The sequence below is a fragment of the Peromyscus californicus genome, unplaced genomic scaffold, assembly GCF_007827085.1.
Source record: "Peromyscus californicus insignis strain IS unplaced genomic scaffold, ASM782708v3 Scaffold_24__1_contigs__length_46423439, whole genome shotgun sequence".
Classification (NCBI taxonomy): Eukaryota; Metazoa; Chordata; class Mammalia; order Rodentia; family Cricetidae; genus Peromyscus; species Peromyscus californicus.
This window is the reverse complement of record NW_026294535.1, coordinates 4,891,533-4,905,676: the sequence shown is the minus strand read 5'-3', so window position 1 is coordinate 4,905,676 and position 14,144 is coordinate 4,891,533. Positions and strand designations below refer to the sequence as shown.

General features: G+C 51.0%; 1 protein-coding gene across 2 annotated transcripts in view; it reads left to right on the top strand.

Moving 5' to 3' along the window:
• The first annotated feature begins 2,423 nt into the window (after positions 1 to 2,423).
• The window catches only part of Chst11 (carbohydrate sulfotransferase 11), a 219,302-nt gene continuing 207,581 nt past the window's right edge, over positions 2,424 to 14,144 (top strand). Inside the window, exon 1 of one of the 2 annotated variants that reach the window (XM_052752992.1) lies at positions 2,424 to 2,870. In XM_052752992.1, coding sequence (XP_052608952.1) covers positions 2,768 to 2,870 — 103 coding nt within the window. In that variant the 5' untranslated portion in view covers positions 2,424 to 2,767. Of the gene's footprint in view, positions 2,886 to 14,144 lie in introns of both variants that reach the window. The other variant, XM_052752991.1, reaches the window with a different exon arrangement.

Sequence of the window (14,144 nt, the reverse complement as noted above, 5' to 3'; positions counted from 1 at the left end):
CATCCTAGCTCCCAAAGCCCAGCTTTAGAGGTAAGTCCTCCTACTTTGGACCAGCATTGAAAAGATACAATCTTTTTCTTTCTCCACATCTTTTCAGTTGACTGTCCTTTGTCTTGTCAATCTCTATAAGGTAGTCTAAGAAAAGGGGCAACAAGGTTCTGTGTGCTAGGGACAGAAATCAAGTGGTGATCTTGTTTGTAGTTGGTGAACTTACGGCTTGACATGGGGATAGGACAACAGGGTCACAGACCATTGCCGTTGGACACCACCACACACTTGAGAGGGCTCTACCTTAATACTCCAAGGGAACAATACCTCTCCATCTGTGACTTCTGTGCACCGTGTTCCAGTCACTGTAATAGACACCAGAGTCGGGTGGAGGGAGAGGAAGACAATTTGGTCCTTCAGGAGACAGCTCTGTCTACAGTGGCTGGAGATGGGGTTGGATCTAGAGCTCACAGGGCAGAGGAGGGAAGAGAGAATTCCCGTGGGAAGTTAGAGGACACTTCCTGGGAGAGGTGGCAGGGAACGGTCAGAGCCTATTCCCATCCTGTACGTGGGGGCCAACCCCAGATTTTGAGGATGGAAGCGCAGTTGTCTGGCAAGGCTCACCATCCTGCTCCAGCACATGATCCAAAACCCCAAAGGAATCATTTCGCACTTCTTCCTTGGACATGTGACTTCCCAAACTGGCTTATTGTGAATGTCCAGGCTTGACGGTGGGGTTTTTCTGCCCCAGGAAGAAGGACAGTGGGATGAAACGCATACAAATCCTTTCTTTACTGTGCTTTGTAAAAACACAGGTGTTGAAGAAGACCTTGGCATCAGTCCGTCTGAGGGCACTCTCCTGGACATGCCCCTGCAAGGAGCCCATTTTCCTCCTGCCCCACTTGGTGGAGAGGGGTACAGTGCCTATTCCTCACGTCATATGGGGGGACTTCCTGGAGAGTGGCTGGTATGGGAGCATGCTTCCGTGGCCTCCTTCAGCAAGCAACTGGTTCATAAACAAAGACAGATGAACACAGTACTAACTGGCTGCATAAATATCTCGCCGCAATTGACTGTCTTTTGTCCTCATAGGGAGGTTGCTGACTTCCTCTACTGGGGGGAAGACTTCAGGGGAAAGGGAATGGAGGCTGCCCAGGCGTTTCTGGATGCTTGTATCAGAAAGCAAGTTGTGTGTCTGTCAAATTTAAGGGGAGGATAAGGCCCATTACATTCAGATTCAACAAGAATTTATCAATGCCTCTGTGAAGAGATGCATTGGAAGGTAGTGTCTTATTTTATTATGAATCGAGTTAGTACTGTAAATTCATTTAATGATATGTCACAAAAGTCAGGCTTTACAATAACATTGTTTTCCTGGCATAAAAGTGATCTTACCATTGACCTGCGTGAATCCCATTGACCCACAGCCAGCAAACTGCATGGAGCTGAACATTTAAACATTTTAAAAACATCATATACACAATGCAGGAAAGCAGCGCCATCTTTCTCTCTACCTGCCTAGGCTGAGCTGGCTTGTTTTTATTTGCCCCTAACACTTTGTTGGACTTTTAGGGGCGTCTTTTTCACATCCGCCCGACGGATTCTCATGCACTTCGGACATATTAGCAGAAAGCTCTACCCTTTGGTGAACCAGTTTTAAAATCCACAAACCCCTTTTGCCTTGAGGGGTGCGGGTGAGGGCGCGTGTTCGAAAGGCGCTGCTGTCGCCAGATGCTGGAATGCCCTGTAGTTTCCCTAACCTTGACTTTAGGTCCGTTCTCTAACCTCTTTGCAAAAGCAGCCCTCAAGATGAGCTGTCCTTTGAAAAAAAAAAAAAAAAAAAAAAAGGAAAAGGAAAAAGAAAAGGCCTAGTTTCGATCATCGTGAAAAGGGCACTCGTTCTCAGGAGAGCTTGGGGGCAACTTCCCCTACTAAATCTCCCAGGGATTTTAAACGGTCGCGTGCCACAGAGCCCCCATTCGCCAAAGACACCCAACCTGCTTCTCGCCACTCTTCTTTCCCCACGGGAGAATGGGTGGCAGGACTAGGGGGCGATCTTATTTGTATTTTTCCCCCTCCGGGTTTTGTCATGGAAACGTTCACACAACCTCGAGACAGCGGCCCAGCTCCGCCCAGGGACTGAGGGCTTTTGGGACCCTGCGGGAGCGCGCTGCGCTCTCCGGACTCCCGGGGAAACAGCTGGACGCGACCACGTCTCGGGTAGGGGCGGGGGGAGGCGACGCTCCGCCCCGGCGCGGCCCCGCCCTCCCAGCTCGCCGGCGCCCTCCCCTCGCCGGGGGCTGCGAGTTGCGTTTGGTAAAACCCAACCCTGGAATATATAGATCACTGGAGCGCAATGAAGTAGCTTTTGGCGAGGGAGGGAGGGAGGGGGGCCTGGACCGTCACAGAGGCCAGTGCGGGGCGGCGGTGGCACCTTCCTTCTGGCATCCCGGTCGCCCGGCCCGCGAGGAGGCAGCGGCGGCCGCAGGCGCCAGCAGAGGAGGCGGCGGAGCATCGAGCCGAGGCTAGGCGGACCGGCAGGAGCGCGCGGCCGGGGCCACGCATCTCCACACTTGCACACCAACTCCCGCGCCTTGCACCCCCCGAGACCCGGGCTGGGGGCTCGGAGAACCTCGGTGAAGCTAGAGGGATCCAGCTCGGGAGCTCGGCCAGCTCCGTTCTGAGCCTCCCGGGCGCTGGTTCCCCGCGGCGGGGTCCCCGCTTCTGCGCTCCGGACGCGTCTCCCGGACAGCCGGGTCCCCGCGGCCAGGACAAAGCCATGAAGCCGGCGCTGCTGGAAGTGATGAGGATGAACAGAATTTGCCGGATGGTGCTGGCCACTTGCTTGGGATCCTTTATCTTGGTCATCTTCTATTTCCAAAGTATGTTGCACCCAGGTAGGGGGCGCGTTAGCGTGGTTTTGTTGGATATTTTCTTCTCTCTCGCTCTGCTTTCTGCTTCTTCCAACCTCACCTCTTTCCTTCGGCCTCTTCGGGGCTCCTTGCTGCCGGGATCCGCGGGTCACAGAGTTGGGATGGGAAGACGGAAGGTGCGCTTCCTCTTCCTCTCCCAGCTCCGGGCTGTAGGTTGAGATCGTAAGAAGAGACGGCGTGTGTGGCCCCCGTCTTTCCTTTCTTTTTTTCTCTTTGTGTCTTATCTGTTGGCTAGGTGGCAGAGAAAGGTAGGGGTTGTTGGAAGCTGCCGGGGTCTAGGGTTGGTGGGAGGACAACAGAACTCGGTCCAGGTTGCTGTTGAGGGTTGGGATGAAACGGGCGCCGGAGCCGGCTGCTCTGCGCCAGGGAGCGCTGCCTCTTCCTGGTTGGGGACCCCGGGGCGAGTGGTGCACGCCCGGGCGAGGTAATGGGTCCCTGCAGCCGCCTGAGAAGCCCTAAGCTGAGCTACCACGTGTTCCCGGCTCGGCTGCGCAGAGCAGGTGTGGGGAGAGGGTGGGTTCCCGGCGCTTCCCTCCACCCGGTGCTATCTTTTGCGAAACACCCCAGGGTCTAGCTCCGCAGTGACCTTGCAACTAGTGCTCCAGGGCCTGGCCCACCCTCTTCCGGCCCCAGACCCCGAGCTAGGTACTCCAGAGCTTTTTGGGTCACAGTTTGGCCAGCACAGCTCTTCTTGGACATACTTTGTGCAGTTTCTAGGCTCATCCCCTCTCTCTCTCGGGTTCTGAGCATTTGGAGGTTCCGCAGCACAAGAACGAATCCTTCCTCACATCCTCGCTGGTTTGGGCTAAATTCCACGTCTGCTATCAGAATAGGGAGAGCCCAGGCTCCCTTCTTCCGGGGGGGTTGGGGTTTCCAGAAGGAAAATTTTGGACTAGACGAGAAGGGGGTGCAGGGCCCGGCTGTGCCGCACAGCTTAGAAGCCCAACAGGTAGGACTTTCTGAGAAGGTTCTGTGTTGCCACCTAGTCTTGGTGTCAGGAACCCCTTTTTATCCTCTTTTATCCTGGATCCACAGACCTGTGCTGGGCCACGTTAGCATCCAGGTCCATTTTTTTGACGCCTCTGAGTTGCCACAGTAATCATTTACTTTTCTAACTGCAGGGAGGAGGGAGAGGGAAACACATTTCCTTCCAGGGAAATGAGGTTGGTTTTGCCTCCCGCCTTCTTGAAGTGTGTGTCTAACATTTTCAGTAGAGGCGGCCCCGAATTCAACGAGCCTGCCTCTTGGTGAATGGCAGAGCCATCAAGCTGTTCTTTGCATCAACCAAGCAGGGCTGCCAGCTGTGGGATTCCTTGACAGGGACAGACTGGCCCCTCTTCCTTGTGGAACAGTTGTTGAGGCAGCCTGGCTGCCAAGAATATGGTCTTGTGCTCTACCATGTGGAACCCCAGGACACCCCAGCCAGTCCTGGTAAAAGATGGCTTTTGTTTGCAGCTCGTATTTTTAGTTTCTTGTCAGCGAAGTAAAGCAGTGTTTGTCTCCTCACTCAAACCTGTGGTTGTGGAACTTCTGAGGGAATTTAAAAATGGACTTTGCTGGCATTCTGGGTTGCAAGAGGGTGGGACCAGACAGACGGGCATCTCAAGAGTGCCAAGCTCCTGGGGCCACCCGGGACCAAGCCAGATTCTCTCCCCAGAGGGCTACAAGACAGGTTGGTATGCAGATATAATGAGGCTCCTGCTGTTTAAACAAAGGGCCCAATGATTTGGTCTAGACTTCAGAGCTCTGTTCAGGCCTATTCAAGTTTTGCTGGGATGCTGCATGCCCGGTAATTCTCAGCCGAAGTGCTTAGGAGTGTACAGCAGGAATGTACCTGAACCTCCCTATACCTGTGAATTGTCATCCAAATCCCATGTGCCTGGATCCTGTGGGTCAAGTAGGAAACAGTCCTTAGCTGAGACACTGGGGGAGAAACTTGTAACCTGTAACTGGTGCCTTACACTTCCAGCTCTCATCAGGATTTATTAATTTACTAATTGGCTTGGAAGTGGCTTTAGGGTTTTTGCAGTGTAACTTTCCGGAACCACACCATGTCTAAGCTTGTGCTGGACTGAACACTGCTCTTTGATCCTGCTCTGGCGGTCCCTTTCGGACCCCTTTCCCCTCCCCGAAATGGCATTTGTTTATAACTCATATCACGAGGAGCCTGCTTTTCCCGACCCGCCTTTTAGTGCAGGGTCGATGCTACTTTCAGAACGTTGAGTTGGATATGAACCTGCACATGTCTAGATGAAAGTTCTCACTCGAAATTATACATAGTGTCACAGAGCCCCTGTCATTAATACTATATGGGGGCATGAAAATATGCCTTGGAGATAGTACTACTTTTTTTATTTCTTGTCTTTTATTTTGTTAACATCTACTGTTGATAATTGAGGCCAAATCATTTTTTTTCTAGATTTGAAGAGAAGATTTATTTTATTTTTAATTACTTCCTCCCTGCCGTGTGTGTGTGTGTGTGTGTGTGTGTGTGTGTGTGTGTGTGCAGTGCCCATGGAGGTCTGAAGAGGGTATTAGATTCCCTGGAACTGGAGTTACAGATGGTTTTGAGCCACTCCATATGGGTACTGGGAATTGAACCAGGGCTCTGTGGAAGAACAGTGTGTGTGTGTGTGTGTGTGTGTGTGTGTGTGTGTGTGTGTGTTATATGTGTGCAGGTGCCTGCTGAGTCCAGAAGCGGATTTGAATCCCCTGGAGCTGGAGTTACAGGTGGTTGTGAGCACCTGATGTGGGTGCTGGGAACCAAACCTTGGTCCTCTGCAAGAGCAGCCAGGGCTCTTCGCTGGAGAGCCATCTTTCCAGCCCTTGCTGCTTTGAATTTGAAAGTGGTGCGACCTTGAGTCTTGGAAGTCTTGTGGTACAGCCCGGGAAGTCTCTCAGGATCAGCCTGGCAGACACAGAAGGACCACAACACAGCCCAGACTGTGTGTCCTCTGGATTTCAAGCTCTCTAGCAGGAGTTCTCTGGATACCTGTCTGTGAGACAGAAAAGCAGTATGTGAAAGAAATGAACTCCTTTAAGTTTTCTTGCTGGTTGGAGGGTGTGAGGAGGGGGAAAAACAAAACAAAAACAAAAACAAAAAGCCAAAACACTGCCCAGCTCTCAGGCTGGCAAATGCCTCTCCCGTTCCAGTCAGAAACCCTCTGTCTTTTGTATTTTTCTAGTTCATAAGATTGGGCAATTGTGAACTTGAGTAATTGGCCATCAGATAATTGGCCATTGGTTACGCAGCTGAAGATTTAGGAGTGGGCCCCTGACAGTTAGGCAGGTTTCTTTAGAAATCCTTGACCTTCTGAGTTAATAGTCTCCATGAAGTGCTTTTTTTTTTGGTGGGGGGGCGGGAGGTCAGGGACAGGGTGTTAGGTTTCCTACTAGTCCAGGCGTTTTGTACCGGGCCGGACGCATAGAAGGCTGTCCACAAAACATTTGCTGGCTGAATGTATGAAGTAGACCCTCATCTCCAGCTCCAGGAAGGTAGTGGCTTCGGGGCTGATCAAGAGCGCCTGCCTTCAACCTCCAGCTCTGCTGCAGGGGCATGTCCATGCATCATTCCCATACTCCCAGTTCTCTGGTGACTGGCCCCAGTTTAAACCCATTAAGACCAGAGCCTTCACCATGGGCTGCACTGCCCCCGAGGCACCAGGCACCAGGTGCTGGCAGATACTTCTCCATGTCCTGGATGTCGGAGAAGGGTGACCTCCGTCAGCTAACTGACTTCAATCCATGCTCACGACGCACACCTCCACAGGTGTGAACTACTGAGTTTGGTCAGAATCACACGCCTGTGGTTTCTTCACCCCTGTGAGTCCCTCCATGAATGCAGCAGGGGAAGTTCATCCTCTCTCTTTAAAATGTCTCACATGCTTGCCCAAGACAGCAGGACCGTCCTTTGATGGAGCCATGTTGTGCCTTGCAAAGCTGGAGGCCACAGGCTGCGCTGTGTTGGGAGGGAGTGCGTCTCCCACCTTCCTTTTGTGCTTCTCACTAGGATTGTGGTTTTTGTTTAAAAGCTACTGTTCCTGGAGAAGCCTGCCAAGGAGAGCCTCTCGCCCGCCATTCTTCTCTGCTTCTGCAGTCTGTTCACTTCCACCGTCACTGGGAATTCTTCGCCTGGGTGGGATGTATGGGAAGATTACAGCTTTTATTTAAAGACGTATTGGATCAGGCCGAACATAGAATACATATGAAAGCATGATTGTAATCTCTAATTCTATCTGTAAATTTGAGATCTAGAGAAGAGAAACAATCCCCCACTATTTGCCACTCAGAAGCAACTGAATTTTTTCCCCCTCTATAGTGTAGAATGTATACATGGGTTGAATATCCCTTACCAGAGATTATGAAACCCAAAAGGCTCTAACATTGGAAAGATTTTTGAGAGCCACCACGGTAACAGGAGTGGAAAATTCCACAGCTGGCTTCACGTGATAGGCCGTAGTCAAAACACAGGTGAATAAAGATATATAGGGTCACCTCAGGCTGCATTTAAGGGGACAGTGGTGCACAAATGAGTTTCATGCTTAGCCTTGGGTCCAGTCCCCAAAAGACCTCATTATACATGTGTAGAGCTCCCAGAATTCAAAACCTGTCCAAAATCCAAAAAGCTTCTGGTCCCAATCATTTCAGATAAGGGGAATGTATCATATATATATAATATATATATATATATTATATATATATTAATATATGTAATATAGTTGAGATCCCATAATGCATTTTGTATCAGTAAAATCTGTTTTATGCAAATATACCACTCTGGTGAGTCATTATTAAAACTTGAGACAAGAGTTTAACCACAGCCTTTAAAGTTTAGAGAACTCTGTGTGTGTCTGCCCTTCCCTGAGCCCGGGCAGAGCATTGGTTCAGTATCTCTATGTTGTTACACATGGTTAATTTTACATCAGGGAATCGTTTTGCTTATGTATGGAATAAGTTTAGGATCATCCCAACACTTAGGGCTGCTTTTCTCTTACCTACGGAAACATCGCTTGAAAAGGTGCCAGGGTGGTCTCAACACTGGGGCCGTTAGGAAGCTGGAAACGGTGTTGAGTAACTGGCAGATGAGACACTCTGAGTCTGGAATCTTCCCCTGGGTAGTTAGTGTCTGTGCCTCCACAGGGTTTCCCTCCCTGGTGAGAGCTCGGAGGAGTCCAGCCAACGTGTTCACTTTCTTGCTCTCTGAAGTGAGGGGTGACTGAGCACCACAGAAAGGCTGGCCAGGGACTTTCTGAGGGTAGGGGTGATGGGAGAGGGCACCCACCCTCCACCCGGGTGGCAAGTGTGTTTGTATTTGTCTGACTGAAAATCATTCTGCTTATGATGGGCTCAGGCAACCCACTTATTTAAAAACAGGAAATCAAAGGCTCCCAGTGCTGGTACCACCCTTTCCCTTCTTAAACTCGTGGAGAGACGGTCCTCCTCTTACTCTGGGGGTCAGGGGACACATGCTGTCCCGAAAGTCCTGGCCAGCAAGCCTCTTCTGAGGGTAGATTTGGAGAAGATAGCAGAAGTCCCTCTGCTGACTTACTTATTTTTATTTTTGTCTTTTCTTGAATCTTGGGACCCCCTCTGATCTATCAATTAGAATCTCCTGAAATTTACGATTTATACTTTTTGGGTCAGATGTGATTCTGTGACACTTGCAAGCGGAATTAGAGTGTGCCCTCTCTCTGCCAGGCATTGTTCTGTGTTCAGGACTCCACCGCACACATACGAGCCCGCACAGAACCTGTAGTGGGCCAGACACCAAGCCAGTGGAGATGTAAACACTGTGTGCAGTTTGTCAGAGGGAAAGAAGAGGAACAGACCCTGGAAGACAGTCGAGGGATATGAAAGGCAAGAGCTGCAGTTTGATAGAAAGGAGATCAGGGAATGCCGTTGACGCGGTGACGTCAGGGAAGCGAAGGTCCCAGCTGTGTCCAGCCCACACAGTGTTCAGTCGAGAGCAGACCAAGGCTGCGTCTTGTTCCCAGTGGTGCTCAGGGTGCTCAGGGTGCCCAGCGCAGAGGGAGGGAAGCAGCTGAAGACCATGGGGGGTGCAGGGCTTGGCCTTGACTGTGGGAGGGAGGGAAGCGCGGAGGGGTTTGAGCAGGAACCTGGGGAAGGCAGGGTGGCCAAAGTGAAGCAGAGCTGACGGTAAGGCCTCTTGCTGACATTCTTGGTTTATCTTGAGACAGCGTCAGTGCCCTTCATTGGCGTGCTCATCATGCCAACCCCCCTACACACACACACACACACACACACACACATACACACACACACACACACACACACACACACACACACACACACACACACACACACACACGATCATCTCCATTTTTCAGTATTTGAAGAAGTAACATTTAAGGTACAATCGATAGAAAAAAAACCACCCACACAAGCTTGTGGGCTTGTGTTGGCATCTGGTAAAAACAGGCCGAATGAACCGGTGATTTGGGAGTGGAAGACCTGGGTCTGAGGCTGGGTACCCCAGTCCCTGCCCTGTGAATAGCTATGCTTTGTGACACTTGGTTTTTTATACATTTTAGTGCAGCTGGCATTTGACTGGGTTGCAGTAGATGGCATCGTACCATTGTGCTGCCCCTCATGAGCAGCCCTTTCCCCTCTTAGTAGGACATAAAATAGCCATGCGCCTCCACAGCTTCTACCCTCCAAGGCCTTTATAAATCCTGAAGGGACTGTTTGTAAGCCGCAGCATGCTCTGTGGCCTCAGTCAGGGGGTGAGCAAAGGCAGTTCTGGAAGGTTCCAGCTCTGGCTGGGGTGCGGACGTGCGGGGTTCTGTGTTTGCTTACCCTGTGTACAGAGACCCTGACTTGATGCTCGTCTCTGTCTCTCTGTTTCTGTGTTCACGTGTACAGGTACACATGTGTGCAAGTTCATATGTGTGTGAGCGCATATGTGCATCAGAGGTGAACCCCTGGAGTCCGTGTCTTCCCTCTGGCACGGCCCATCTTTGATTTGCGGGGAGGGAGTAGGGTCCTTCTCTGGCCTGGAACTTTCTACATAGGCTGGCTGGCTGCGGAACCGGCCTCTGCTCTCCCGGACTGGGGTTTCAGACATAACCACCACCAGTTTTGTTGTTTTAGTTTTTAATGTGGGCTCTAAGGTCAGTGTAAGGATTGAACTCAGGTTGTCACTCTGGCAAGGCGAGCACCTCACTGCCTCTCCCTAGCCCTGGAGTCTTTTTGAAATTATTATTATTAGTGATGACGTTGGTTAAGAGTCAGAATGGGGATGGGCGATGGTGACGCACGCCTTTAATCCCAGCACCTGGGAGGCAGAGCCAGGCAGATCTCTGTGAGTTCAAGGCCAGCCTGGTCTACAGCATGAGATCCAGGACAGGCACCAAAACTACATGGAGAAACCCTGTCTTGAAAAACAAAAACAAACAAACAAACAAACAAAAAAGCCAGAATGGAATGAGAAGGGGAGTAAGTTATTTAACGTGGGGCTTGGACTTGAACTTCAGTAGAGACAGACAGATTTCCTGGGAGGAGTATGTCCACAAGCCCTGCCCTGGGCCATTCCTCCAGCCCTTTCAGAAATGTATCGCAGTTAGGACTTGACTTGTTACGTTTCCTCTTTTGACATGTCAGGGCAAGGGTCTTGTCACGGGCATCCTAACAGCCCGAGGGGCTTAGGAGACATTCAGAGAGTAGATAGCCGAGGCCCAAAGCCTTGTCTTCCAACCCTTCCTGGCCAGCCATGCACCTTGGACCAAGGGGGACCAGCCAGGTTGGGTAAGTCAGGACCAAACATTCTGGTGTGGTGTGGAACGTTCTAGAAGAACGGTAGAATGAAGGAGGGACACATAGCCACAGGACTTACAGATCTGAGCGGCCATTCCCGATAAGTTCTGTTTATAAATAATTTACGCACATTACTATATCGTCATATGAATATCTAGGAAAAGGTCACGGTGACTACATACTCACTTTTCCATTGAGTTCTGGGTAATTCCATTGATTGACTCTTCTAACTGTGATTCTGTGGTTCTTTTTTTCACTGTAATGTGGCCCATGAAGGCCTGGTGGTCCCCAGAAAGGATGCCATTTTCTGGGGACCCTGGGTTGCGCTGTGACCTTCAGCCTGCCTTCTCTCCATTACGGTACGTTTGTTCAAACTGACCACGGCATCTGCAAACCTCCGTGAATTTCTCAGTGTATATCCAGTTAGTGAAATACGCCCAGAGCAGGGGAATTCCTGAGGTGGCCACTGTGGTTCCTACTTTCTGGTTGCCTGTCTGTCCAAACCTCAAAATACTTGTCCAAAATGTCACAAATGGTGTGTAACCTCAGGCGACAGGTTAGAAGGGGGTGGGGAGTGTCTGTTTCTGATAATTTGTGTTCTTTACACCAGATCATGTCCTTTTGGTTTTGAGACACCTTTGTAGACCACCCTGACCTTGAACTTCTGATCTTCCTGCTTTTCCTCAAGTGCTGAGGTTGTAGGTATCCGTGATCAGGCTAGGATGCATTTCCATTTTCTTGGTGGTGGTGGCGGCGGCGGCGGCGGCGGCAGCGGCGGTGGTGTGTGCATGTGCATGTGTACGCTCATGCACGCATGTGCTTGTGGCAGCCAGAGGTTGGTGTCTGGTGTTTTACTTGCTAGCTCTCTGACTGTTCTTTGAGATAGGCACTCTTCCTGAACTTGGGGCTCCTTGATAAAGTCTGAGGATCCTCCGGCTCTGCCCCTCAGTGCCGGGGTTACAGACAGGTGCTGTTTGTGCCTGTCTTTTTTACGTGGGTGCCGGGGATTTGAACTCAGGTCCTCGTGCTTGCACGAGAGACATTTTACCTACTTGGCCATGTCCTTAGCCCCAGCTTCATTTTTATATTAAATAATAAGTGGAAGGTCGAGTGGTCCCTTCCCAGACCCTTTTGGGGTTCAGTGTCATCTGGGCTTGTCTTTAGCATATCAGTAATTATCAGAAGTGCCTGCCCCTTGGGTAACAGTCCAATGTGACCCCAGCATTGTGGGGGGTCAGTTTGACCTTAACTAAGTATGTGGCAAGGGCTGCTGTTCCAACATCACTGGTTCCTGTGTCTCAGAGAAACAGGTCCTGTCAGCATAGGGCCCTTCCCCACTCTCTTGAATAGTTAATGGATGATCTTTGGAGCGTGTGTGCGTGCGTGCGTGCGTGCGTGCGTGCGTGCGCCCACAAAGACACCTCAGGTGGAAGGGACCAGTGGTTGGATTTCAGTTCAAAGCTGTTCATTTCAGGGAACCCCAGGAGAGGGATCACAGCTCTCACTGGCCACACGCCTCAGCTTTAGCTCCCTGGATGTGGACACTCCCCATAGTGCACACGTACAGAATTTGGAACCCAGAGAGCAGCAGCATGTGGGCCTTGGCTGTCCACCGCGCCCATTCCATATTTCTCAAGATCTTTTGTTGAGTGACTATTAGTGAGTTAGGCTCAGTTCTGTGTGCTGGAGACAGAGCAGAGAAACAACCGCGTCCTCGTGGACGACAAGTCTAGACAGGGGAGCATAACAGATGTGTGTTTCCTGGGCGTGTGTGCCGGTGACAAATGTTATGGAGAAAACAGTGAAATGAGGAAGGGGCTTTGAGACGGCAGCCCGGGGGGGCGCCTGGCAGTTTGAAATAGGGAGGGAGGGCCTCTCAGATAAGGTGGCTTGAAGATTGAAGGAGACGAGTGTATGGAGCTGATGAGCCGATGAAATAGTGAAGCTATTTATTCACGGAGGCCAGCGTGGCCCAGGCGTTTCCTATATATTAATCCTCACCGTCGGCACGTCATTATTTTCGCAGCTTTCCGGGAGCGAAGGCAGGCTTACAGAATCTCACTTCGTCAAGTACAGACACTGATGGAGTTAAAGCTGGCCTCATGCCTGTTGCTCTGAACAGCTACCTGGGGTTCCTCACTGCAGAGGGAGGTGTGTTTCTCCCCGTGCCTACTCCCAGGACTGTAAAGAATGACTGGAACTTAGGGGTGAGGACCTTTCTCCCATGATCCTGCTAAATGGTTCTGCATAAACAGCCTCTGGCTTGGTACCTGCCATCCCCATGATTTGGGCAAGTGGCGGCCAGTTGTAGGGTGTAGTAACCTACACGACATGTGTGACTGAATGAAGTTGACCCACTGAGATACGGCCACCTCATCTGTTTGTCCTCTGGGTGGTGTGGGGAGGATTGCATGGGTAAGCACGCTAAGAGGGTTGTTATAAATGATGCATTTATTATAAACGATACATTGTGATAATTGTAGAATGTTCCTCTGTTTTTCATCTTCATGTCTACGGTAGTGCTGACATTTCATCCTGGAACCCGAGCCAGCTCTCACCCAGAGCGCACATGCACTGTAAGATTCTCTGGGAGCTGCCGATGTCTAGACTCCGAGGAAGCTCCTTCTGGATGCTGACTGGCTCACCTCCCTGCCAGTGCCAGTCTTAGCTTTGTCCCTATGGAGCATTTTGCAAAAGCATGTATATCTGGTAGAAAAAAAAAAAGTCAACTCTGTGGTTTCATGCCGAATGCCCGAAGAGCTCTTCCCCTTCCATTATGCACGTAACTACTGTGCAGGTTGCCATCCCCTATAAAAAAAAAAAATGACACGAGGAATAACCTGCGTGGGGCCCTGGTCCCTGCACCCATTCTAAAGTTGGTCTCCGAGGCCGGTGAAAACAGCCATATGTGTCATGGCTGTCCTTGTGGCTCGTGGTGAGGACAGAGTGGGCTGGCCGTTGGCTCCACCTGGGGCTGCTGTGTGCTTAGGAGGACTTCAAGACCAGTCACCTCTTAGTTCACTTCGGGGCCATGGAGCTTGCTCTGTGAATGGCGATTATGGCCGAGGCTGGGGTCCACGCTGCCACTGCCACCAGACCAAGATTCCATAACGGTGATTTGAGCCAGGCCCTGTGTTCTGCACCCGGACGGCAAGGGCACGTCTGTCCCCCGCACACCTCTGGGCATTAGGGTTTTCATGGTGGCTGGGGAGTTTGTCAGCACTCACGTTTTCCTCCAGGCCAGAAAAGGTCTCCGTCCTCACAGGCGTGAGGCCCAGTTTGCCACCCCAGATCCTTCTCAATATTGATTTAGAATATTGTGGTTTACCTGGGGCCTATTTTGCCTTCTCTTCTCTCCCCAGGAGAAGTACCCAGGGGGATTTGGATCTTCTCCAGTACAGAGGGATTGTAGGCTGCTAAGCACCCTATCACACACAGGTGGCTCCCACA